This window comes from Ailuropoda melanoleuca, chromosome 13 (genome assembly GCF_002007445.2).
Source record: "Ailuropoda melanoleuca isolate Jingjing chromosome 13, ASM200744v2, whole genome shotgun sequence".
Classification (NCBI taxonomy): domain Eukaryota; kingdom Metazoa; phylum Chordata; class Mammalia; order Carnivora; family Ursidae; genus Ailuropoda; species Ailuropoda melanoleuca.
The window spans coordinates 53,118,488-53,143,540 of record NC_048230.1 but is presented as its reverse complement, the minus strand read 5'-3'; the positions used below and the strand labels follow the sequence as shown (position 1 = coordinate 53,143,540).

At 45.1% G+C, this 25,053-nt stretch overlaps 1 protein-coding gene across 1 annotated transcript; it reads left to right on the top strand.

The window, feature by feature from the left end:
* Window positions 1–6,263: 6,263 nt before the first annotated feature.
* PFDN4 (prefoldin subunit 4) lies at window positions 6,264–19,257 on the top strand. Its single transcript, XM_002912971.4, has 4 exons — window positions 6,264–6,475; window positions 12,188–12,295; window positions 13,278–13,418; window positions 18,847–19,257. Exons 1-4 carry the CDS (start codon window positions 6,452–6,454, stop codon window positions 18,976–18,978), a joined length of 405 nt encoding a protein of 134 aa, XP_002913017.1. The 5' UTR covers window positions 6,264–6,451; the 3' UTR covers window positions 18,979–19,257.
* The last annotated feature ends 5,796 nt before the right edge of the window (window positions 19,258–25,053 follow it).

The window sequence follows — 25,053 nt, the reverse complement described above, 5'->3', positions numbered from 1 at the left end:
CTACATGGACCACTGAAACTGGTCTCTTTTGCCAAACCGTTAAGAGGAGTTGATTTGCTTCATTTTTATAAACACCGCTTTCCTGAGCACTCTTGTATAAATAGTCTGTTTATGGTTTTTATAACTATTTTCTCAGAATAGGTGGCCAGAAGTAGAATTATTCTTAAACAATAAAAATGCGTGTTCATTTTATTTAACTGCTTTCTACACATTTCTTAGCATTCATTTCTCCTCCGGTGGCAGTGAATGGGCATGGGCAGGGACTGCTTCTTCTTCTCCCTTCGGCCTCAGCACCTGCCAAGGATTTTACTTGGAGACCACGGAAGCATTATTGATTGACAACACTGAGTCCCACGATGTCTTCAATTTCGTCCTTTGCTCATCATCAAAAAACAAGCCAGGTTTCCCGGCTTAGACTCATCCCGACACCTTTGAGGCTTTCCAAGCACATCAGTCAGGGGCCCCTTCTGTCTCCCTCCATCCGTTTCCCATTTGCATGTGGGGGCCCTCCCAGCTCCCGAGGATACTGTGGCCTGTGGCTGTGGGTTGTGCTGGTTCAGGAGGTGTTGGCTGCAGTTGACGTCTCTTCATGAAGGCCTGTGTCAATCTGACACAAATGCAACCTCTGGGTTACTTGAGTATGTGATTTATAAAATGAAAAGCATTGAGAATCAGCTCAGCATCCATAGCTGGCACTGGTGTGTGCGCTGGCAACATAGCAAAGGGGATTTTCGCGCTCACAGCAGCCTAAGGGATTCGGCACCATTTTGCCTTTCCATCTCCTGATCATCTCAGCTGAATTTCCAATGACAAAGGAATCATTTTCCTTTAGAAGAAACAACTCTTTGGGGTGCTTTGGGTCGGACAGCAGGACTCTAGTTAGATACAGCAGAATGTAAAAAAGGAAGTGGAAATATGCACGGACCCTTTGTGGGGTGCCCAGAGACCCACAGTGGAGGCAAACAGCTAGGGATGACATTGAGATGACCTTGTAGGACTGCTCACTGCTACAATCTCAGCACCTCTGGGTCTGAGTCACTGAAGCCAAGGGCTCTCTTCCTGCTGCTTCAGGACTCCAGAGCCTCCTCGGCCAGGCTGCTCTCACCATCAGGAGTGGATTCTCCTGGGCTCCCAGAGCCTGCCTCCACTGTTCCCTCCTCACTAGTCACCCGTCCTCTACTGGGGAATCTGCTTGGCCAGACACAGATCCACAGGCCTGCATCAGAGCTTCAAGGATGCTAGGAAGTGAATCTGACTTCCAGGATGGAGGGCTGACACTCATGACCTGGAAATGCCCCTAAATACAGAAAAAAGTATCCAAAAGATAGTAGACACCCATTCCACCACAAAACGGATCCTGTTAAGAGCAGCATCTGTGTGACAAGGCTGCCTGTCTCGATGCTAGGTGTAAATGAGGTTCTTGTTCAACGAATCACACCAGGGAATTTATATTTTAATTAGAAGATATGGTGTGACTGTTACTTCTAACAAGTTCTTTTTTTTTTTTTTTTAAAGATTTTATTTATTTATTCGACAGAGACAGAGACAGCCAGCGAGAGAGGGAACACAAGCAGGGGGAGTGGGAGAGGAAGAAGCAGGCTCATAGCAGAGGAGCCTGATGTGGGGCTTGATCCCATAGCGCCGGGATCACGCCCTGAGCCGAAGGCAGACGCTCAACCGCTGTGCCACCCAGGCGCCCCAACTTCTAACAAGTTCTGACTCGTTTCTCAGTATCAAAATTGCTATAAGCATGTACCCTTGAAATAAACAGGCTAGTTAATGTCTGCTTCATAAAGGCCTAAACCCTAAGCCCATCTGAGGGCTCTGGAAAATGCGTTGCTTTTTGCTAGGTAAAAATTAAGGTAAGAATTCATACTAGTGAGAGATGATTGTATTTTGTCCCAAAGAGAGATTTCCATGATTTTGTATAATCTTTCTTTGCAGAGTGTAGACGAGCGAGCATGGACAGTTCCTGAGGGGTTGCAAAGAGAAAAATAAAATGTCGGCTCCTGGAGTCACAGCGCCACCTGGTGAAGAAAGGAAGGCTTGTGGAGGCCACGAGTCCGCATGGTCGCTGAGTGAGCCCCTAAAGCTAGGTCTAGCACACACACACACAAAGTGAATGGAAATACATTCTAGACTCTCGTACGGTGTTGCTGAGTGAATTTATCAACAGCCAAATTGTTTTGCATAATACTGTATTAATCTCTAATTACACACTCATTCATTCACACATTTATTTATTCGTTAGTACCTGTCAATCCCCTACTTCACCCTGTTGGCTCTGTGATTACAGACATGAAAAAACAGGCATGGTCAGCTCCCCTTGGTGCTCCCAGTAAAACAGGAGAGACATATTTCTGCTAGAGAGGCTTATAACGGGGGGGGGGAGGGGGAGTGTGGCTTTTTCTGGATGGTGGATGTGTTTAAGAAAGATTTCTTGATGGAGAGACACAGAGGCTGAGTGTTGAGGATGGGCAGAATTTAGCCAGGTGAAAAGCTGAACAAGGGCCGCTTGAATCGCAAGATAAGCAGATGCAAAGGCCCTGAGGCAGAAGGGAGAATGGTATCATTCGCAAATGGAGACCCAAGAAGATGGAGCATATTGAGGGGAAAGATGGTATGAAATAATGTCAGAGACAGAGGCTAGGAATTGGTAAGAAATCTAAATTATACCTTAAGTGCAATGGGAAGACAGAGAAGAATTTCAAAGAGGGTCATGACAAAACCATTTACAAAATCGTTGAGCGATATATAAACTCATACTATACTACATCCCCCATCTCAGTAAGAATCCTCAGAAGAAGTACAAGAGCGAGAAGGTAAGGCATATACAGTGGTAGCTTAGAAAAGTACCAAATTGTGCAGCAAGTGCAGAATTTAAAGATGGAATAGGTTAATGAGAACCAAAGAAGTCTCTAGAGGATAGATTAAATCTTGAGTTAGATTTAAAGGCACCACTGGAGGTCAAGAGTCATGAAGGGACATAGAGGAAATTCTGCTGTTCATGGCGCAAGTGTGGGAAGGGGGTGACAAGGGGAGAAAGTAATCAGACACCTTGGGGATTAAATTTTTCAGTAAGAGATAGAGTTCCTAATTTGTAGCAGCTTTTGACTTTAGTAAACCTAGGGAATTTTTTTCTGATTTCATTAAGGAGAAAAATTTGATGGTAAGAACATTCCATAATATGTACATTTGGGGAGGTTTACTGGAGGTCACAAATGAGTGGGTGGCCTGTGCTTTCCATCTGTCTGGCATATGTGATGTTTTGACAGAAGGTTTCAACAAGAGACTTCACATTTGTAAAAAATCCAGATTTCAGGCTTTTTGTGGAAGGGGAACTGGGCACTGGGTTCCTCTTCCCTCCTGGACACACTTGGTTGGATGTGAGGAGCTGTGTAAGATGGCCAGTTGGATGGCCAGGTTTATCTCTTGCCCTTCTCCTCCTCTTTCCTATCCAAACCTTTCTTCTGTTTCTTTAAATATACCATGATGGAAGACCTTAATTCGATATTGAAGGTTCTCTTCACTCCCCACACCCACCGCGCTGGGACGAGGGTCAAGCAGATGAGGTGCCCAGAGGTGGATATGTAAGGAAAGCACTCAGGTGCAGCACCTGGTCCTGTTCCCTTTTTGCCTGTTACCTTATTTTGCCAAAATATTAGCCACGTTGGCGTGAATGGCTGCGCTTACACGACCCTTCGGCGCCCCCTGCAGGCCTGGAATAAATTACCACGTGATAATAGGGTTGGCTCCTTGCTGCCCCTTACTCCTCCAGGCCAACGTGAAAGGTTAATCCCATCAAGGTTTCCTGTTCAAGTCTCAGAACCAGGAGCCTGGCGCAGAGGATGCGGATTTTGGAGGGCACTCAGGCACTTACTGCTATGAAATGAGCCCATCATTGCTTTGTGAGAGAATCTTTTTTTTCCCTTTTGATTTGTGACAGAACTTAAACCGGGACATGTCTGGAAAATTTTGTAGCTTACACGTCAATCCAAATAGTTCGGTGACAGGGGTTTTTCCCTTCAATTTTCCAGCCGACATACTTACCATTTCTTTCCTTGTATCTTTCTCATGAAGTTTTCATACTGGTAGTTACACAGTCTTTTATTATTATTATCTTAAGTGTTCTTTCTTATAGCTATTAATAACACATAGTAATAACACTCACTTTCTGACATACTATATAAATCATTTGCATATTTTGAATACGGTCTGTCTCCCATCACTAGAATGCAAACTGCATGAGGATAAGGACTTTTGTCTATTTTTCCAGCACCTGCCCTCCCCCCTTTTAAAGACGTGTTTACTTATTTTAGAGAGAGAGATCAGAGGGGCAGGGGCAGAGGGGGAGGGAGAGAGAATCCAAGTAGACTCCACGCTGAGCACAGAGCCCAACACGGGGCTCGATCTCACATCCTTGAGATCAGGACCTGAGCCAAAACCAAGAGTCGGACACTTAAACAACTGTGCCATCCAAGCGCCCCAGCACCTGCCCTTCCTGATCCATTCAACATGCTACCAATGCCAGAGTCCTCATTGGCTACTCCAGCCAGACACGAGCTGTTGCTCCCTAGTGCCCTTCAGCACTGGTCCCAGGGCTGCAGCTCCAGGTGCTATAATTCTTGGTGATACCTGTGTGCCAACTGAAAGCTTCTTGATGTGAAGCAAATTGTCTGATTCAGCTTTCTTTTTGCAACGGCATCCAGCATGGTACAGATTTCTAACAAGCAAATGCACACACAAACCTCATTTAGATCGGCTAGAACAGAAGCCTGGCTGGTGACAAGTGCATATACCTGGAGGGCCTGACAGGTAAGCACAAGGAAGAGGCGGCTGGAGGTCTGCAGGGGCCCTGGAGAGGACTTGTGAGCTCAACAGGCCTTACCTAATCATCGCCAGCAACAGCTGCCATGCAGAAAAGTACACTCAAGGCCACCAGGACTTTGGTTTTACAAGCTTAAGCAGAAGGAAAAATCTGATTTTGAATGCAATCTCTCCTGATTTTCTTAAGTTGGTTCAATTAAAGAAAAATATTGTGTGGGTCAAAAAACTCACAAACAAAAAAATCAAAACACCATATCATGGATCCAGTCAATGGATGGCCAGTGTTCAACCTGGTGTAAGGGAATGTGTCCAGTCACCCTTAGTGGCGATAGTATTCTCAAGGGATGACTGGTGATTTTCCTTCCTGACCCGCAGTCTCCAACTGGAGACCATTTGCACCATTGGCACCACAAGCTTCTTTCTTTTATTGGTCCAGACAGGTAGGGAAAGAACCAGAAGTGAAATTAGAAGTGCTCAAATTTAAGGAAAGGAGATAATGCTTAATGGAAGACATGAAAGGCCCCGTTTATACTTATAGAACTGGTTCTCCAGCTGGGAAAGAGATCAGCTCAAAGGATGCCAGGGCTGGGGAGAGGGAGGGAATAGAGAGGGTGACATACAGAGTCAGGAGAAGAGCCAGTACCCTGGTGGCCAGGAGTCAGGTCGCTGTTCATCTGTCTGTCCAGATCAATCGACATTCTCCCAGGCCATGACACTCTGTCTTGGTGAACAGTCCCACCACCTAGAGCCCCTTGTACAAAACACTGCTGGCCCAACAGCGCTTACATTGTTCTTCCTTTTCATTGTTTTCAGAAGCCCATGCCAGTTTCCAATGATTTTGTAAAATTTAAAATGTTACTTGTATTAATATGAAATGGGTTTATTTATTAAATGAATTAATGTTTTTTTAAAATTCTCAGTTTTAATTTCTAAAATGGTCAATATTGATGAATATAATCTATGTAAACAGAAGATCTTTGGGGTCTTCAATAAGTGTTAAGAGTGTGAAGGACCCCCCCCCCCCCCCCCCCCCCCCCCCCCCACAACAAAAAAAAAAAAAAAAAGAAAAAAAATTGGGAGGCCCCAGTCTCAGGGTGTACGGTAATTGCTCAGTTAACATTGTTGATTGAATAAATAGGAGTACTTCCTCCTTTATACCATACGAATTATCAGAGCACATACATCTCACATCCTAGAGCCAAAGTCATTTGTTTTTATCTCTCTTTAACAAGGTATACCGATTTCTTACAAAGTTTGTGGCCTAGGTGAAAGAGAACTTCCCTTCCGTCCCCTCGTGGCCCCGCCCCCAGCACCGCTCCGCTGCGCGGGGCGCCCCCTGCTGCCCGCCGTGGGACCCTGGGGCCGTTCGCCACACCCCCCACTTTCTGTCGGCCCACAGGGCGTTGCCTGTGCCTTTAATTGGCATGTACCAAGTCCTTCCAGGATCTGTTTCCTCCCTGAGTCCCGGACGTTAAGAATCACGGGTCGAAGATGCAGTAGGAAGGAATATGGGGACAGTTTTGTACTTGGGGGGAGGTCTGGGCCCACAGGGAGCGAGAGGCGGCCCGGGGCTGGGGCGCGCCCTTGCGGCCCTCCCCGCCGCGCGCCGTAGTTCAGTCCCAAGATGGCGGCCACCATGAAGAAGGCGGTGAGTGGGGCGCTCCGGGTGCGGGATGCTCGGGCAGCGGGCGGGGGTCGGCCGCCGGGGGCCAGGCGCGGGCTGCTTGGGGTGTGCGGCTCTGAAGCCCGGCGTGGGGCCCGGGGCCGAGGCCTCCGGCCCTGAGGGCAGCGCCGCGGCGAGGCCTCCCCGCGCCCCGCTCCCTGGACGTCTTCTCAGGCTCCCGGCCCGCCGAGGCGGGGCAGCCAAGCAGGGACCCTCGGGGGCCTCTGGGTCGCCTCTCGCGGTGCTGAGGACGGCCGTGGAGAGCCTGAGGACCCCGCGGCCTAGGTCTTGTCGTTGCGGTGGGAGAAGCCGAAGGTCCCGTGGACTGCGGTTGGCCATCACGCTGGGCATATTACCTGGGTTGTCACATTGAACCCTCCCAAGTCCACAAGCATGGGTGCTACGGGCACCGTCCTTTGCAAGTAAGGAAGCAGAGGCCCAGAGAGGTGGAGTTACCTGCCCAAGGTCACACAGCTGTAAGGAGCAGAGCAGGACCCTGCATCCCCAGGTTATTTGGCCCCAGCGCGCTTGTGTGTAGCCCTGAGCCACCCACATCCATACTCGATGTTCCTGTGCTTCCAAGACTAAAACTCTGTATTTTGAGGATAGACGGCGGACCAGGGGCAAGAAGCCGGCTGTTTATTATCTCCGAGCCTCCCGGCAACTTAGCAAAGACACGGTTTCCTCCCACTTTACAGATGGAGAAACTTAACAGAGCGGTTGGTGGCCTCAAAGTGACTCAGCTAATAAGCAGAGCTGGAGTTCGAACTCAGGTTTTATTTTGTTTTTCCCAAAGCCCACCTTTTATCCTACTAAGCAAGCTGAACTCCTATTTACAGCTTATGATTCACTGCGTCTACACAGGTGCTTAAAAATATCTAGAGAGAAGAAAAATAAAATGGGGAGGGGGCAAGGAAAGAATAACATCTGATAATTATCGAGGCTTTCCTTTTTATTGTGTGCTAGGTAAGCACAGGTCTAAGCGAGTTGTATGCATTATTTTAATCTGCAGTCCTTTTAGAGAGATACTGCTTAGCCTTATTTCACAGAGGAGGCAACGGAAGTACACAGGCAAAGTTAGGATTCAAGTGAGCACAACCATTCTGACTCTAGAGCCCACGTTTTTAACTTCCATGGTGTCTGATGAGAGTCCCCTGGCTAAAGGGATTTGCTTGCGTTCAACTTCAAATTCCTTGGCTCTCCTACTCAGCACTATGCATAGTCTGAGCCACCTGCTTCTGTTGTAGGGTGCAGAAAACCAGGACTGCCCCAGGCAAACCAGGGTGATTTGCTCACTTTGTTGGTCTGTCATCCACAAATTCTTATTGAGTACCAGGGTAGGGTTCAGGGTTAGGGTGATTCAGATGAGTATGAAATTGTGAGATGCACGCTGCCTCTATCTTGTATTTTAATGGTGCTTGTTAGGTATGGTGTTTAATTCCATGGATGATACTAGTTGTATCCACTCCCCCCGACCCCGTTTGACAGGTGTGCAAACCAAAGTGCAGAGAGATGAAGTAAAGGTTGAGGGAATGGTAGAAAAATGATTTGAACCTTGGACTTGGCAAAACTTTTGATTACCAACATATTTTCATTCATTCAGCAAACTTTTTGAGCATGTGATATGGCACAATTTCAGATTTAGGGGATAAGCAGCGATGAGCAATACTAATGCTTCTATCCCCTTATCCTCATTGCATTGTAGAACTTATGTTCTGGGGGAGAGCATTCATTACTCAATAGTCACACACAAGACTAGAACTTCCAGCTCTGCTAAGAACTATGACAGAAAGGACTTGTGACGTCGAGGGCTGGAGTAAGGTCTGTTTTGTGACCAAAGGAGGCCTTCGTGAGAAGGTGTGATCTATACAATGACATAAGGAGGGGAAGAGAACGTTGGAAAGGGATGAGGCATTCTAGAGGGGGAGTATCACCTGCAGAGACCCAGAGTGCGTTTAAAGGGTGGCCAGAATGGCAGAGAGTCGGGGGAGGTCGAGCCAAGAGAGTAAATGAACATACTGAGGGGTGGGTGGCGGCCAGAGCATGGAGGATTTTCTTCTTTCTCTTAGTAAGACTGACATGGCAAATGCCTTAGCCTCCTGCAGGTGTCTTCCAGTGCTGTGAACAATTTCTGATGGGTTAACTGCACCTACACTCTGGCTCTGTGCCCGCCCTGGGAGCATACAGGCATGTCAGTGAGTGAGCTTGAAATATCATAGGGATAGCCCTTTGAGTTTAATAAAAACTGTTTGAATTTGGAGTACTTCACGATTGTAACACATTTACATCCCAACGGGTCATGGCTTTTCTGGTGATGAGTGCTTAGGTGAAGTGGTTCCGTCCTCTCCTCTCCAACGATCTGCTTTCCAAGATTTGGTTCTTGGCCCTCAGAGGACTGTGTTTGATTTCTGTCCCTGATCCTGAGTACAAACGTTCCCTCCCCAGAGGGGCCATCTTTGACTTCCCTATCTAAGGAAGTCCCCTTCACTCCTTAGCCCCCAGCACTTGCAACCGACCCCTACAGCATTTTGCTTTCCCCATCACGTGTATCATCATCTAGCATCATCTCGTTCACCTTCTCTTTTGCCCACTTCCTTCGCTAGAATGTAAGCTTACAGCTGTTCACGAGGGTCGGACTATAGCAGCTCTCTGGCGTGTGGGAGACATTTACCAAGTAGTTGTTAAATGAATGACTGTGCTGTAGGCGTGAAAAGTGAATAAAAATACAAAGCAAAAATTTTATATCATGGAGACTTGGCGGACACCTTTGAAAAACAAAAATAAAGGCAGACTGAAATGGGCCAGAATTTCCTTCTCCTAGGCTTTTAGAGCACTGATGGACTCAGCTGTCCACATTCTGCTGGTAATAGCCAACGCTCAGCGGGGCAAGACCGACTGTGCTTCACTTTCCTCTGATAATCCTGTAAGATGCTGAGTCTGAGGAAAAGGGTACAGTCAGGGTCCAGGGAATTTTAATTTCCACTTTGAATCTTGAGCTGTCATAATTCTCCCTGGCCTAGCAGAATTTTCTTCTAGATCTTTGTCTGTTCTTCCTCTCTAATGATTTTTTGGTAAACATTCAGGAAATAAAGCACTCAGCTGTCATTTATTGAGAGGTGACTCCGTCCGCAGGTCCTCATTTTATCACCCATGCAAGGTAGGAACTACCATTTTACGGGTAACAAACCTGAGGTGGCTACAAAAAATTGAATCATTTGTCCAGGTTCCTGCCTGCTTGGATTTGAATCCATTTACTAGTTCGACCACTCCGTGCTGCCTCAAATAAAAAAATACCTCCTTCCTCTTTGAGTTCTCGTGACTTTGTGAGCAGCCGTGAGTACATCTGGCCGGCTTCTCTTAAGGCAGGAGTCCCTAACCTTTGGGGGTGTGGCTCCCTTTGAGAATCTGAGGAAAACTGTGAAGACCCTTCCAGAAGAATGCACACACAGGATCTGCCATGCTAAATGGACTTCTTAGTGTCTGTGGATCCGCAGTTAAGAATCAGCCCCTCCCCGCCAGAATGAAGCTTCACGCAATGTAGGAGTGTTCCAGAACAGTGAGATGAAAACAGAAGCCACTGGCATGAGTCATGGAAGGTGCTGACTTCTCACTTTTTGCTGTAAACAGAACTCCCCTGGGTGGCGTGCAGTTTAATCACGGACTTCACACACCGCCTCACATGCCGACTGTAGCCCTTAACCCCAGTGAGAAAACCACCGTTAAGGAAACAGACTCCAGATCCCAAGTACATGCTGGGGGCTGCTGTGCGGTGAGGCTAGGACAGGAAACTCCTGCCTTGGAAAGATAGAAACAGATGGCCAAAGTCCTTCACAACTTTTCAGAAACTGTGTGTATGTGAGTCTGATCAAGCAGGATTTAGATTCAAATTCAGAAACAATATATTAGCCTCAGTTGTGTGTCAGGCCAGCCCTGTGGTAGTTGCTTTCATGGGAATTACCCTGTTCAAGCCTCAGGGTGACAAGTGCATCTATAAATATATATTCAAGTTTTCAGGCCCTCAGTATTTAAACTCTGCAGGCAAGCAGGAACTCTCTAGAATTCTCCATTCCCATTTGCTTCAGGAATTGCTTACTTCTTATGTAGGCAGAATCACTCGAATGCCAAGATATCTGAATGTGGCCTTCCCTTTGGTTTCTATAGTGCAGCTCAGTGTTTCCCAACTTCCAGATTCTTAACAATCGTGCACAAGGTTGAACACTCACAGTTATATGTATCATGATATAAAGGATATTTTTCAGGATATCCTCTGGGTCTCTGAGGCTGAGCCTGATGGATGTCAAAGTGTTTGCTGTGTGATGAGAGTCCAGGACAGGGGAGGGCTGAGTTCTAGGTGTCTGCCTTGGTGTTCTGTCCGCTGAGCTCCGATCTTGCTTGACCCAACAGGTTGTCTTTCAACGTCTGGAGAAATAAAATTGTACGTCTCTTATGTGACCGGTCACGAGAGACCAGGCGAAGGGATGAGCCGTGGTAGTTGTGAATCATTACAAAAGAGCAAAAATAGTCTTTGTTGATGCTCTCTCTCTTTCCTCCTTGACATTATAATCAAGTACTCTTGTTCTTATTTTATAAATAAGGGGAAACTCTAAGGAGAATCTGGTATTCATTTTATTATTATTTGTTTAATATATGGTCCCCCTTTGAGAATCAGATGAAAGCAAAGGACTTCCTGTTGACTCTTACGAATGTGCGTGATTGCATGCGTGTGCACACACGCATTTTCACCTTCAATTTCTAAGAGCTAGTGGACCTGTCTGGTCTCCTGAGTCAGCTTACCTGGGTTGAAGTCGACTTCCACCACTTAGCGGCTGTGTGACTTTAGGGAAATTACTTACCCTCTCTGGGCCACACATTCTCCACCTGTAAAATGGTGCTACTTCCGAATGATCCTACTTACTAAGATTTACTGGAGGATTAACAGTGATGATAAAGCACTGAGAAAGTTCCTGATACATAGTAAGAGCTCAATAAATGTTAGTTATTTTATGACTTTATAGATACTGTATGTCATCTAAGTACTCTAATTTTATTTACAAATTTAATCACACTAAATATTTTTAAATATTTGATTTTAATCATTTCATAGTATATTATACCTTATTCTTAATTAAGACATCTAAACATGTTCTGTGTTAGAAGAAACATGATTTTTACCATGTGTGGTATGTAGCCACTGAAATGCATAGTAACCTTCTGGCCAGTATATCATTTGCATTAAACATTAAAAACTGTCAGATTTCTGACAACTGCAATAAACTTATGCAGGTTTTAACTCTGAGAGCAGAAACTGGTATGAAGCATTTACCAGAACTCACTACCACATCATTTTTGCTCCCCAGGTTATTTGGATGAAAAAATGTTCTAACTCAAGAAATTCTGCTCTGGGCCCAAGTTGGCTGACTTGATTCAGGACTTATTTTTAATTGTTTATATTTGAAATGTTTCTGTAGCTTAGGCATTGTTCCGTAGAATATCACAAGGGATGACGGATGTATGAACAAATCCTGGGCTTCTGGAGCAAAACTTACAAGGCCTATGTTTGTGATTTTCTGTACCTTCTGTGATTCTTGACTGTATGAGGGCAAATAGTTTATTGAATTATTTCAGAGTTATGGGAAAAGCTAACATGTAACTTCTCCAGTAAAATTAATTCTACAAAAAATCAAAATGTTTTCTCAGGCTGCAGAAGATGTCAACGTTACTTTTGAAGATCAACAAAAGATAAACAAATTTGCACGGAATACAAGTAGAATCACAGAGCTGAAGGAGGAAATAGAAGTAAAAAAGGTATTGAAGAAATTATCTTATTTAAGAAAAATGAAAGGTCTTTATACTATGGCTTTTTTTTTGAGAGAGAGAGAGGGAGAGCGTGTGCGGAAGCAGGGTGTTAGGGGCAGAGGGAGAGGGAGAGAGAGTAACCTAAGCAGCCTCCACACCCAGCATGGAGCCCGATGTGGGTTTTGATCCCACAAACCTGAGATCACGACCCGAGTTGAAATCAAGAGTCAGACCCCTAACTGACTGAGCCTCCCAGGCACCCCTATTCTACAGCTTTTCAAAACTGAATTCAGTAATATGTGATTCTATTTCTCTGGGCTCTTTATTGCAGATGATATAATCCACTGTAGTCGGTTTAAGAAAAAAGACCTTGTTGAAGGGCTGTGTGAGAACTTACAGCTCGTTGAGGGGTGAGCCTGGGCTGGCATCTCAGAGAACATGGCTGGCCATGGAACTGCTGCCGTTTCCAGGGACCCCAGAGCCCGCCGCCGCCTCCAGCAGGGGCCACCCCGGGCCCTGCCTGCCCCGCACGTCAGGCCTGTGCCCTGCCTCTCCGTGGGTGACCGTCTGAGCTGAGGTGCAGTTCAAGGGCAGTTGACTGGTGGAATTTAAGTTCATAGCTGCTTTCATCCTCTCATCAGGCAAGGCTGAGAAATGGCAGTTTGTGCTGTTTCTGTTGTGCCGCAGGAAGGCAGAATTCACCCAGTGGGAACTGCTAGGGTAGGAGGACATTCTGAGTGGCCACAGATGCCCGCTGTCCCCCACCGGTGGTTGTAGCAATCTGGAAGGAGCTAGAGGACAATGAGTTAGCTCTTGAGCGCTTCCTTAGGAAATGCCATCGAGAAATGTAAGAAAGTCTTATGTTAGTGTGATGATACCTTTGCGAAAGGGTCTTTCACAGAGTTGATGTCCCCAAATTAAAATTGGCTACTCGCCTCTATAAGGGAATTTTGAGTGTGCTTTTCATTGCTGCTTGCTTTTGTGTTTCTAGAAACAACTCCAGAACTTAGAAGATGCTTGTGAGGACATCATGCTTGCAGATGATGATTGCTTAATGATACCTTATCAGATTGGTGATGTTTTCATTAGCCATTCTCAAGAAGAAACACAGGAAATGTTAGAAGAAGCAAAGGTATGGTGGAGTCTTTCCCTGGGCGAGGGAGGCTAACGCTCCCGTGAGGGTGTGTGTTATAAAGAACACGCAGTTCCAGGTGTACGGGAATAACGGGTGCTAGGTGATAGTACTCCACGGGTTTTCACAACATCCCAGGCATGCCGTGAGAGCCTTGCAGGCATGATCTTATTCAGTCCTGACAAGGGCTCTGAGATTGGGACTGTTCATCCCAATTTAGAATTGAAGGGTAGAGGCTTAGAAAGGTCAGGGGACTTACTGAAGGTGACACAGAGGGAGTGGCCTTTTAACTGCAGAACCCATGCTCTAAACTAACTGTGGGGAAACTATAGAATATTATAAGGTAAAAAAGGAAAATGGCCTGTAATCCCATTACCCAGAAGTAATCATTCATAATGAACATTGTCATTGGTTCTTTTATGTTTTCACCTTCTCTTTTCTCTGTGTAGGTTTGCTTCACATTTTGGTCAGTCAGCCTCCCACCAGAAGTATTTTCTTGTTCTATTTAATGTTCATTTGCCCAACAAATCTTCATCGGGGTCCTGCTCTGGGGCAAGCACACATGCTTTAAAACCATCATTTTTGACAACTGTTGGAGGTCATGCTGGTGGACACCAATTCTGTTCACTGCCCTCCTGTTGTTAGCATGCATTTGTTTCCAGTATTTTCCTACAGTAATGCTGCAGTGAGCATTCTTATACCTGAGTCTTTTTCACATTTAGGAAATTCTTTTAAGGAAATAACCAGACAGGTGGCCTTCCTGGGTCAGAGTATGGATTTATTGACAACATTTGAGGCATTTGAGACATGATATGAAATTAGTTTCCAACTCATACGCCGTCCAGCTCTCTGAAAGGAGCAGTCACGTTGTGCATGAGAAGCTGATGGCAATCAAACATTTTCTAATTCTTTTGCAGTTTGCTTAATTAATCTGGATATTACTTAAAATGTTAGTCTTCCTTCTTCAAATGTCATAGAAAGCAATAATTCCTCCGAATTAAACCCATATTTAATAAACCGTGGGAAGAATTAGCATTTTTACTCCTGAGTCTTCCTATGCAGAAACATTGGTGTTTCCCCTTGTGTTTAAATCTTTTCTTTCACAGTAAAATTTTATAATTTTATTCTTTTTTTACCCATCCTGTCTTGTGGGAAGTATTTCAAGATAGTTTATGGTTTTTGTCACTGCTGTGAACATGCCCCCCTCCCTGCCCCCCCTCCCCCCCCAGCTAGTGAACCTTTATTCTGTTATCCATTCATTCATTCATTTTCATTCCAGAAGTATTTGTTGAATGCTTACACTGTATCGGGGTATGCCATGAACCGGGGCACGGCGGGGGGGGCGGGGGCTGCGGGGGGGGCCTGGTTCCTGCCTGCAGGGAGTAGATAGTGTAAATGGAAGGAGAAAGTTCAGCAAGCATAACTAGTAATGAGTGGAAGGTGGTGTGGGCCTAGAGGTGCGTAAGAACATAGAGCAAAGGAGTGCACGTGGTCGGGAGGGGCTCTCCGGGAAGGAAGCGACTCAGCAGTAAGTGGGTATTCGCCAGAATGGGGGACAGGATGTTCCAGATGGATGTGCGATGGTCGTGTGTGAATGGTCATAGAAAGATCATGGCACAAAACACAACCAAGAGAAGTTCGAATTTGCTGGAGATTTGGGAGCGTCTGAAATTGTGGCCACATGTTGAAGAACTCTGTCCATCGAGTTGATAAGTTGACTTGACTTTTGCAGGGGTCAGCAAACATTCTGTGCCGGGCCAGACAGCGGATATTGCAGGCTTTGTGGGCCACCTGGGCTCTGTCACAACTGCTGTGAAAGCAGGATGTGTAAATGTGTGCCCATGGCCGCGTTCCAGGAAAACTGCATGAACACGCATCAGGCTAGGTCTGGCCTGTGGGCTGCAGTTTTTGCTCACCTGGCCCTAAGGCGAAGAGGAGCCTTTCAGGGGCTTTTAAGAAACAAGTGATGCATGATAGGACTTGTGCTTTTAAAATAATTTCTCACTCATGAACTAAGTTTTCTGGATAGAGAAGTTTTATCTCCTTCCAAATAGCTGTACATCTTTTTTTTTTTTTAAGATTTTTAAAATTTATTTGAGAGAGAGAGACAGCCAGCGAGAGAGGGAACACAAGCAGGGGGAGTGGGAGAGGAAGAAGCAGGCTCCAAGCGGAGCAGGGAGCCCGATGCGGGGCTCGATCCCAGAACTCTGGGATCACGCCCTGAGCTGAAGGCAGATGCTTAACGACTGAGCCACCCAGGCGCCCCTGTACATCTTATTTCTGTTTCTTGCAATGTGGTTCTCAAACTTTTAGCATGCATCAGAGTCCCCCAGAGGCCTTGTTGAAAATTCCAATCACTGACATCCCAAGAATTTCCAAATCAGGAGGCCTGGAGTACAGCCCCAGAATTTGGGTTTCTAACAAGTTTCCAAGTGATCTGGGGGCTGTACTTTGAGATTCATCTGCCAGATTTCTAAAAGAATAACATTGTCAGTACTAGGCATTCTTCCCTTCTTCCTGATATTAATGCCATATGTGCGACTTAGTATTTTTTTGATCATATTTAGGGAAAATCCTTTTTTTTTTTTTTAAGATTTTATTTATTAGTGAGAGAGAAAGAGTGAGCATGAGCAGGGGGGAGGGGCAGAGGGAGAAGCTGTCTCCCCACTGGGCAAGGAGCCCTATGTGGAACTCGATCCCAGGACCCTGGGATCATGACCGGAGCCAAAGGCAGACGCTTAACCCACTGAGCTGGCCGAAGAAATCCTTTTTTTTGATCCTGGCCAGGAAGCAACTCCTGAGTTCCCTGCATTTCACATGGGCAGCGCTGCTCTGTGGCCCTTGTTAGCACTCCCTCTCAAAGTGGCTCCAGGGGCCACGCAGTTGGTGAAAATTTCTCCCAGATTCTGACTCTAAGTTGTTATTCTTTTTTTTTTAAATAATTTTTTATTATGTTATGTTAGTCACCATACAGTACATCACTAGTTTTTGATGCAGTGTTCCATGATTCATTGTTGGCGTATAACACCCAGTGCTCCATGCAATAGGTGCCCTCCTTAATACCCATCACCAGCCTAGCCCCATCCCCCATGCTTCTCCCCTCTGAAACCCTGTTTGTTTCCCAGAGTCCATAGTCTCTCGTGGTTCATTTCCCCTTCTGATTACCCCCCTTCATTCTTCCCTTTCTTCTCCTACCGATCTCCCTGCTATTCCTTATGTTCCATAAATGAGTGAAACCATATGATAATTGTCTTTCTCTGCTTGACTTACTTCACTTAGCATAATCTCCTCCAGTCCCATCCATGTTGCTGCAAATGTTGGGTAATCGTTCTTTCTGATGGCTGAGTAATATTCCATTGTATGTATGGACCACATCCTCTTAATCCAGTCATCTGTTGAAGGGCATCTCAGCGCCTTCCATGATTTAGCTATTGTGGACAATGCTGCCATGAACATTGGGGTGCATATCACCCTTCGCTTCACTATGTCTGTGTCTTTGGGGTAAATACCCAGTAGAGCAATGGCTGGGTCATAGGGTAGCTCTATTTTTAACTTTTTGAGGGACCTCCACACTGTTTTCCAAAGTGGCTGTGCCAACTTGCATTCCTACCAACAGTGTAAGAGGGATCCCCTTTCTCCACATCCTTTCCAACATTTGTTGTTTCTTGCCTTGTCAATTTTTGCCATTCTATGTCTGTTAGCCATTTGTATGTTTTCATTGGAAAAGTGTCTGTTCATATCTTCTGCCCATTTTTTGATTTGATTATTGTGTCTGTTAGCCATTTGTATGTTTTCATTGGAAAAGTGTCTGTTCATATCTTCTGCCCATTTTTTGATTTGATTATTTGTTTCTCGTTTATTGAGTTTGAGAAGTTCTTTGTAGATCTTGGATAACAGCCTTATATCTGTAGTTTCATTGGCAAATATCTTTTCCCATTCCGTGGGTTGCCTCTTTGTTTTGATGACTGTTTCCTTGGCTGTGCAGAAACTTTATCTTGATGAAATCCCAAAAGTTCATTTTTTTCTTTTGTTTCTCTTGCCTTTGGAGATGTGTCATGAAAGAAGTTGCCGTGGCCAATGTCGAAGAGGTTACAGCCTATGTTCTCCTCTATGATTTTGATGGATTCCTGTCTCACGTCGAGGTCTTTCATCCATTTGGAGTTTATCTTTGTGTATGGTGTGAGAGTGGTCCAGTTTCATTCTTTTGCATGTAGCTGTCCAATTTTCCCAGCACCATTTATTGAAGAGACTGCCTTTTTTCCACTGGATGTTTTTTCCTGCTTTGTCAAAAATTAGTTGACCATAGAGCTGAGGGTCCATTTCTGGAGTCTCTATTCTGTTCCACTGGTCTATGCGTCTGTTTTTGTGCCAGTACCATGCTGTCTTGGTGACCACAGCTTTGTAGTATAGCTTGAAATCAGGCAACGTGATGCCCCCAGCTTTGTTTTTCTTTTTCAACATTTCCTTGGCAGTTTGGGGTCTTTTCTGGTTCCACAGAAATTTTAGGATTGTTTGTTCCAGCTCTTTGAAAAATGTCATTGGTATTTTGATAGGGATGGTGTTGAAAGTGTACATTGCTCTGGGTAGCATAGACATTTTAACTATGTTTATTCTTCCGATCTATGCTCATGGAATGTTTTCCCATCTTTTTGTGTCTTCTTCAGTGACTTTCATCAGTGTTCTGTAGTTTCTAGAGTATATAGATCCTTTACCTCTCTGGTTAAGTTTATTCCCAGATATCTTAAGGTTTTTGGTGCTACTGTAAATGGAATCGATTCCCTAATTTCTCTTTCTTCAATCTCATTGTTCGTGTATAGAAATGCAACTGATTTCTGAGCACTGATTTTGTATCCTGCCACATTATTGAATTGTTCTATGAGTTCTAGTAATTTGTGGGTGGAGTCTTCTGGGTTTTCCATATAAAGTATCTTGTCATCTGCAAAGAGAGAGTTTGACTTCTTCTTTGCCAATTTGAATACCTATAAGTTGTTATTTTTAATTAGCGGTGGTCGTGTGAATTTTTATCCTTTCTTCTAGTTTCGTAGTTATTTTTGTGGGAAGTTGGAAGAGGCTGTATTAGAAGCCAGGCCTTTGATAAACTGTTTACCAGAAGTGTTTGTATAGAGGTTCTCTCTTTATTAGGGTGTGATAATTTAGGAATTAATTTTCTTTTATCCATTTTGTTTTTTAAATCAGCAAAAACTGGGAAGACAGGCTTGATTTATTCTATAATAAGCAAATATAAATCATGAATTAAAAATGGCCACATTCAGACTTTGGGTTTAGATTTAATTAATCAGTGTTCTTTAGCTGCCTGTCCCAAGTTTAGAAAGTTTGACCTAAAATTCTTCCCAAATATTATTTCATGCACAGATGCTCAGAAACCATCCATTGAATAGGATTAATTTAAACAATTTTTTTCCCCCAGAAAAATTTGCAAGAAGAAATCGACGCCTTAGAAGCCAGAGTGGAATCAATTCAGCGAGTGTTAGCAGATCTGAAAGTTCAGTTATATGCAAAATTCGGGAGCAACATAAACCTCGAAGCTGATGACAGTTAAACATTTTATAATACTTTTTTTTTAATTTGTTTAATAAACTTGAATATTGTTTAAAATGATAATTTCCCTTCTTCAAATGATATGGAAAGCAAAACTTTCTTTTTTTAAAATTTTCATTTATTTAATGGAAACTTGCCTATTTTCACATGTCTTGCTTATTTATTTTATATTTTTAAAAGAAGACAGTATTCATCTATGTATTTTGCATAACGATTCTATCAAGTGTAGGGGCTTTATGTCATGTTATTAAAATCGGTTGAGCAACCTTTTATGTTTCTATATTATCATTTAGAATATGTGTTGCAGTTTTTATTTCTAAGAAAAGTGAACGGTTGGGTCGTGTTTATATATGTCTCTTCCAGCTGCTATTTAGAGGTGGTGAAAGCACTTTAGAAAGCACTGTATCTGTCTACCACCAAAACTTTGTCAGACGTTAAAAACAAGTACATATTGCATTTAAATATATGTACTATGTGTTCTAGCTAGACGTATTTCATATGTCTCTTACATAGATATCAGTGTCCTGGATCTTGGTTAAAAGAACCAGATGGTGCTGAGACATGTTGGGGCATGTTGCGTTTCATACATAAAGCAGAATGGCAAAGGACTATTTTAGAAACCCAAGAAATGTATCAAGAGGAAGAATTTTTAGGGTTTTCTTTATTACAAATTTTACACTTTATTGTAGAGCTTTGTAATTAATTGGGATTTATACTGATAATGATGTGGAAGCTAAGCAGCTATGTATTTAAAGATAAGGGTTTTTTCTTAAAAAGTACATTCACCCCCCTACTATTCTCCCCTCTCTGCCTCCCCCCACCCCCCCACCCCCCCAGGATACACATCTTGGGATTTGGAAAGACCTAAGTTTCTTATCTTTCCAGCAGATGGCACTAATACACCAAAATACCAATGGAAGGTTCATAACACAAAAATGGGGCTATTTCTAGGACTGGTATACATAATATTAGAGGCAGCCACTTTTTAACCTTAAAGGCTAAACATTGCATGTGTCATGTTTTGGTTAAATATTTAGAAGCGATTGTGGCTTAAAGATAAAATATGTAACTCTAAGATTCTTCTAGACATAAAAGCAAACTTTTAAATTGCTGCGAAACGTTCCCAAATACTGATACTCAGATTCTAGAAAATGATTCTTACAAGGATGTTTTTTCTTGCATGCATTTGGTTAGTGCTCAGAGGGGTGAGATTAGAGGCCTATATCATCAGGCTGTAGCAGGAGATAGGTAGCACCCTCGAATTAGGGGAGTTTGAGAAAACTTTCGCCAAGATTGCAAAGGTGCGGGTAATCATTAGGAGGCCAGAGAAGGGAACAGCCACGCCCTTCACTCTGGAACCCAGGGAAGGGCTGCCTTCATTGGAAGTGGGACAGATATCCTGCAACATCCCTGCAGTGGCAGAGCCGGTAGACTAGACAGCCAGCCTCATTCTCCCTCCAGAACCCAGCTGGTGCCCACCATTGGCCAAACCCAACTGGAATCCAGAGGGAGTTTGTTGAAGTCGGTCTATCTCAGAGCTGGAGAGGGGTGGTAAATGGATGCATCTGGAAGGCCAATGGAAGATCTAGCACAGGAGGATGGCTATAGCTGAATCATTTAGAAATTTTAACAATGAAGGCTTGTCTCACTTATGTGCCAGAAACTGAATTACGTAACTGACCGGGACTTAACATTTTGTGAGCATGTAAGCAAGTAAGCGGAACACGAGAAAACATCCCAACAGTGTGGGTGAGGGGCGGGGGAGATCATTATGTATCGTTGCTAACTTTATACCTTGTTTTCTTTATTTACCTGTGAAGTTCTAGGACAACAGGAATATTTGATTCCCATTTTAAATTCATGTCTAAAGTGTCCATAAGCCTTATTTTTGTTAGTAGGGCTAGACGAAGATGTAAACAGCAGGCCCTGCGTCCAAAGAGGCCGCTAACACAACTCTAGCCAGTAGTTGCCACATAGAAGTTTGGTCTGGATTTGTCATCACTAACTTTTTGACAGGAATCCTGATTTTTTTTAAAAAATACTTATTTAGAGTGAGAGATAGCAAGTGCACTAGCGGGGAGTGGGGGGCCGAGGGAGAGGGAGAGAGGGATCTCTAGCAGTCTCTGTGCTGGGCACGGAGCTGGATATGGGACTCGATCTCACGACCCTGAGATCATGACCTGAGCCAAAACCGAGAGTCAGATGCCTAAGTGACTGAGCCGTCCAGGTGCCCCATGAATTCTGATTTGTATATACAATCACTCAATCGCTAACTTTAGACTGCAATTTTTTTTTTTTATTTTAAAGAATGCAGGTTAAACAGAAGATACCTGTAGAACAAATTTGACCATCAGGCAGCCAGTTTGCAAACTCACAGGCCCCATATGTTCCATCTTATCTAGGCTTTAGTAGGAAGGAGGGAGGAGAATATTTGCACGGAGGGTCATGAGAACTGGTGCTACTGACTTTAACTTTTAAATACCTCTCAAACCTGCCCCTTTCTTACCATCTCCCAACCACCAGCAGGCTTGTCCAAGTCTTAAGAGCTCCAGTCAAGAGTGGCTAACTGAGGCGGGGAGGGGAAGGAATGCCATTGGAGGTAATTTGACAGCTGGTGGCCAGGGAGAATCCCTAAAGGGCTTTGAGTAGAAAGGTGAGCCACAGGACTAGCGTGCGCAGTATTTTAGAATAACCTGGCAGCGGTTATCAGGTGTGTTTCATCACAAAGAGAGGGAGGTAGGAATTCCAGATACTACTGCACTTCCCCTGGGGCGCAGACTCGGTGGAGGAATAGAAGGAAGCAGGAGCTGAAGAGCAGGCGGGGTGATGGGGAGAGACCCAGGGAAAGGGAGGAGGGCAAAGTCAAGAAGCCTGAGCCTGAGCACAGGCCAAATACAGCTGATGACAGGTTTTCATTGGCTCTCATAATTTTAAAAAGCTGTTAAAAATGTCTTGCCACAATAAAAGTAGGAGATCTCACATAAAAAATCAGTTTGGCAACATCATGAGCACGTTTCCAAAGGGCAGTCTTCAGCTGCTCCCCCAGTGGACGAAGCCGGCTGTCTCTGCTTCGCCCTGAGCTCGCTCCCGGCTCCCCGCATTTACACTGCCTGCGCAGCACCTGTCCCTTTGGCCTCCTGAGCCCTGGCAGCCTGCAGGCGTGATTGCACGCTTAGGGCCGCCGGAAGCGTCTGGTTGGCTAGGCGGAAGGGCAGGGAGGCACGGGGAGGATGTGAGAGGAGCAGGACTCTGGCTTTGGATGTTGGCAGTTGCCAGGATGGCATCCACGTGGAGATGGGCATCCGGCTATGGGAAAGGTGGGTAGATACTTTCCTCGATTTTTGGGACAAGAGGGGAGGGAAACTGGTGAGCGGTTGCCCCCAGGAGAGCTGCCCCTATTTGGTGGCAAAACATCAAGGCTGAGAAGACGGATCAGCCGAGGTCCGAGGTCCGGCCTAGGGAGCCAGCGGAGGCTCTGGAATCTCCAGGCAGTGAGACCCGCCCTGGGTCCCTGAAAGGATGCTTGCAGCCAGGCCCCTGGAGCCGGGCGCCCACCTGCCCCCTGGGGGCTCAGAAGGGAACAGCGGCTGTGGGGCAGGAAGCTGCATTGGTGTCCCCACTTCTCAGCTCCCTTGTGAGCCTGGGACGGTCTCGACTCCAAGCAGAACTGGAGAGGGATGTTTTAGGATCATTTGCATCCTAGGGAGAAGTGCTTCTTAACATTTAAGGCACATACACATCGCTGGGGGTTTTGTTAAGATACGGGTTTTGGTCCAGTGGGTTGGGGTTGGGTTTGGGGCCTGAGAGTGTGCATTTTCCACAGGCTTCCAGATGACACTGATCTTGCTGCTACATGGGCTGTGCGTCGGATGGGTAAGGTAGCCCTGTCATGTCAGGGGACTTAGGAAAGAATGCAGGTGGGAGGAAAAGGACTGGCCAAGGGGACAATGGCTGCAATTGTGATGAGAGACCCCGGGGGAGGGCAGGATCCTGGAAATTTTAAGATACAACATTTTTCAGGACTCCACAGGACTCAACCCTGAAAAAAAGATTTTCCCAATCAGGCATGATGCTGTGGGATAAAATCGATGTTGCCTTCAACAACTATTTCATAGAAACTGGGGGTGAAGCCCAGTGTTTTAACAAGCCCTCCAGGTGATTCCGACTCAGCTAAAGACCTAGCCTGGCTCAAATAATTCAGTCTTTCTGGGGATTGGGGAAGGAGACTGAGCACCCCCTGAGAACGCTTGGATGCACAATCCTAATGATGAGAAGAGTAACAAGATATGGAAGCATCCAGGGAGACTGACCCATCCAGCTTAGGGGTGGAGGGTAGCTACGGGGGTCGTGTTGTGGCAGTGAACAGATTATAAAAGATTATGCAGTGGGTCATGTGAAATTCGGAGGCAGAAGTGGAAAGTATTTTTACAAGTTAACAGTGGAGGGAAGGAGACAGACTACCATTAATGCCATTGCAGTGTAGATGGAAGGGGCTTTTTGGGGTTTGTTTTTGTTTTTGAGATCAGGGAATGTATGGGTGCATGGAGGAGTGGATGGGGAGGAACCTGGGAGAGAAGGTGATGAGAAAAAGGCAGGAGACGAGATGGTGGAGCACAGCACAGGAAGGGTCGGTGTGAAGGGAGATGCCACCGTGCTCTGACAAGCAGCACACCACGAAGACTCAACATTAGATGCACCGTTTGTAACCCTCTCCCTTGATGAAGCAATGATAGAAAACATGCAGATTCGGAACAGTGACTGACTGTGGAGGGGAAGAAGATGGGAGTGGGGAGGCAGAGGCAGGGGGCTGGTCTGGGGGCACACAGTGTCACAATCAGTGTGGATCCTTGTCCGTGCGTGAGCTCCATCAACGACAGCACGCGTCTCTGAAGTCCTGTTAGCTATGGCACAGATCTAAGCTGGAGACGCGTGCCTGTTGTGAGGTTGTTGCTAGTATTTAACAGCACCGATTTCAACATTGGTTTGTGTCATTTGACATACCGTGGAGCATTGTGACTCTCCATATTTGAAGGGAGAAAACCGCAACAATCCAAAACATGAGTCTTTATTAAAGATTACACACACACACACACACACATACACACACTGGACAAAATTTAGAAGCTGGCTGGAAGATTTGGTATAAAAAATCTGGAGAGGGGTGCCTGGGTGGCACAGTTGTTAAGCGTCTGCCTTTGGCTCAGGGTGTGATCCCGGCGCTCTGGGATTGATCCCCTCATCAGGCTCCTCTGCTGGGAGCCTGCTTCTTCCTCTCCCACTCCCCCTGCTCGTGTTCCCTCTCTTGCTGGCTGTCTCTCTCTCTCTCTGTCAAATAAATAAAAATAAAATCTTAAAAAAAAAATCTGGAGAACAGTCTAGGGCTCGTTTGTGTCAGGTGCTTTCCAGAAACTCATTGTCTGGGAGAAGCCTCCATCGTGATGTCTAAGGATCACTCCAGTGACTGTGACACCACCGACCAGCACGGAGAGCTTACGATATGCTGCCATGGTTCTGAATGCTTTCTATGGATTAATCCTTTCCTGTCCCATAATAACCCCCTGAAGTAGGTTTTCTCATCACCCCTCCTTGTACAGATGTGGAGATTAAACTCACCCCCACCTCACAGCTTCCTTTGCAAACAGGCCGTTAATGAACACACATGCTGTACTTCTGAAATATATTTTGTTTCGTGATTTCATTTGTGTCTTTTTAATCACTGAACAGAATTTCAGAAAGCTTCTCAAATATGCCTACAAATGTATAGTGTATATGGATGAAATAGAAATATGATGCTAACAGAATAGGAAAAGACAAAGAATGGAAAGGAGTTGATTGAAAAAGGGGAAAGGAAATAAACTGGCCACACGTGACGTTAGTGTGCTCTGAGCTTCTGGGTAGTGAAGGCAAAGACAGAAGAAATGAGTATTACCACATTACAATGAGTGGTATATGCCAGTTTCTCAGGAGGAAAACAGTGTTTTCAGAGGATTAACCTGAAAAATACCCCCCAGGGGGCACTAGCTCTGAGCAATGTAATAGATATTAACTTCAGTGCCTGCTTCAGAGCACGTGCGAG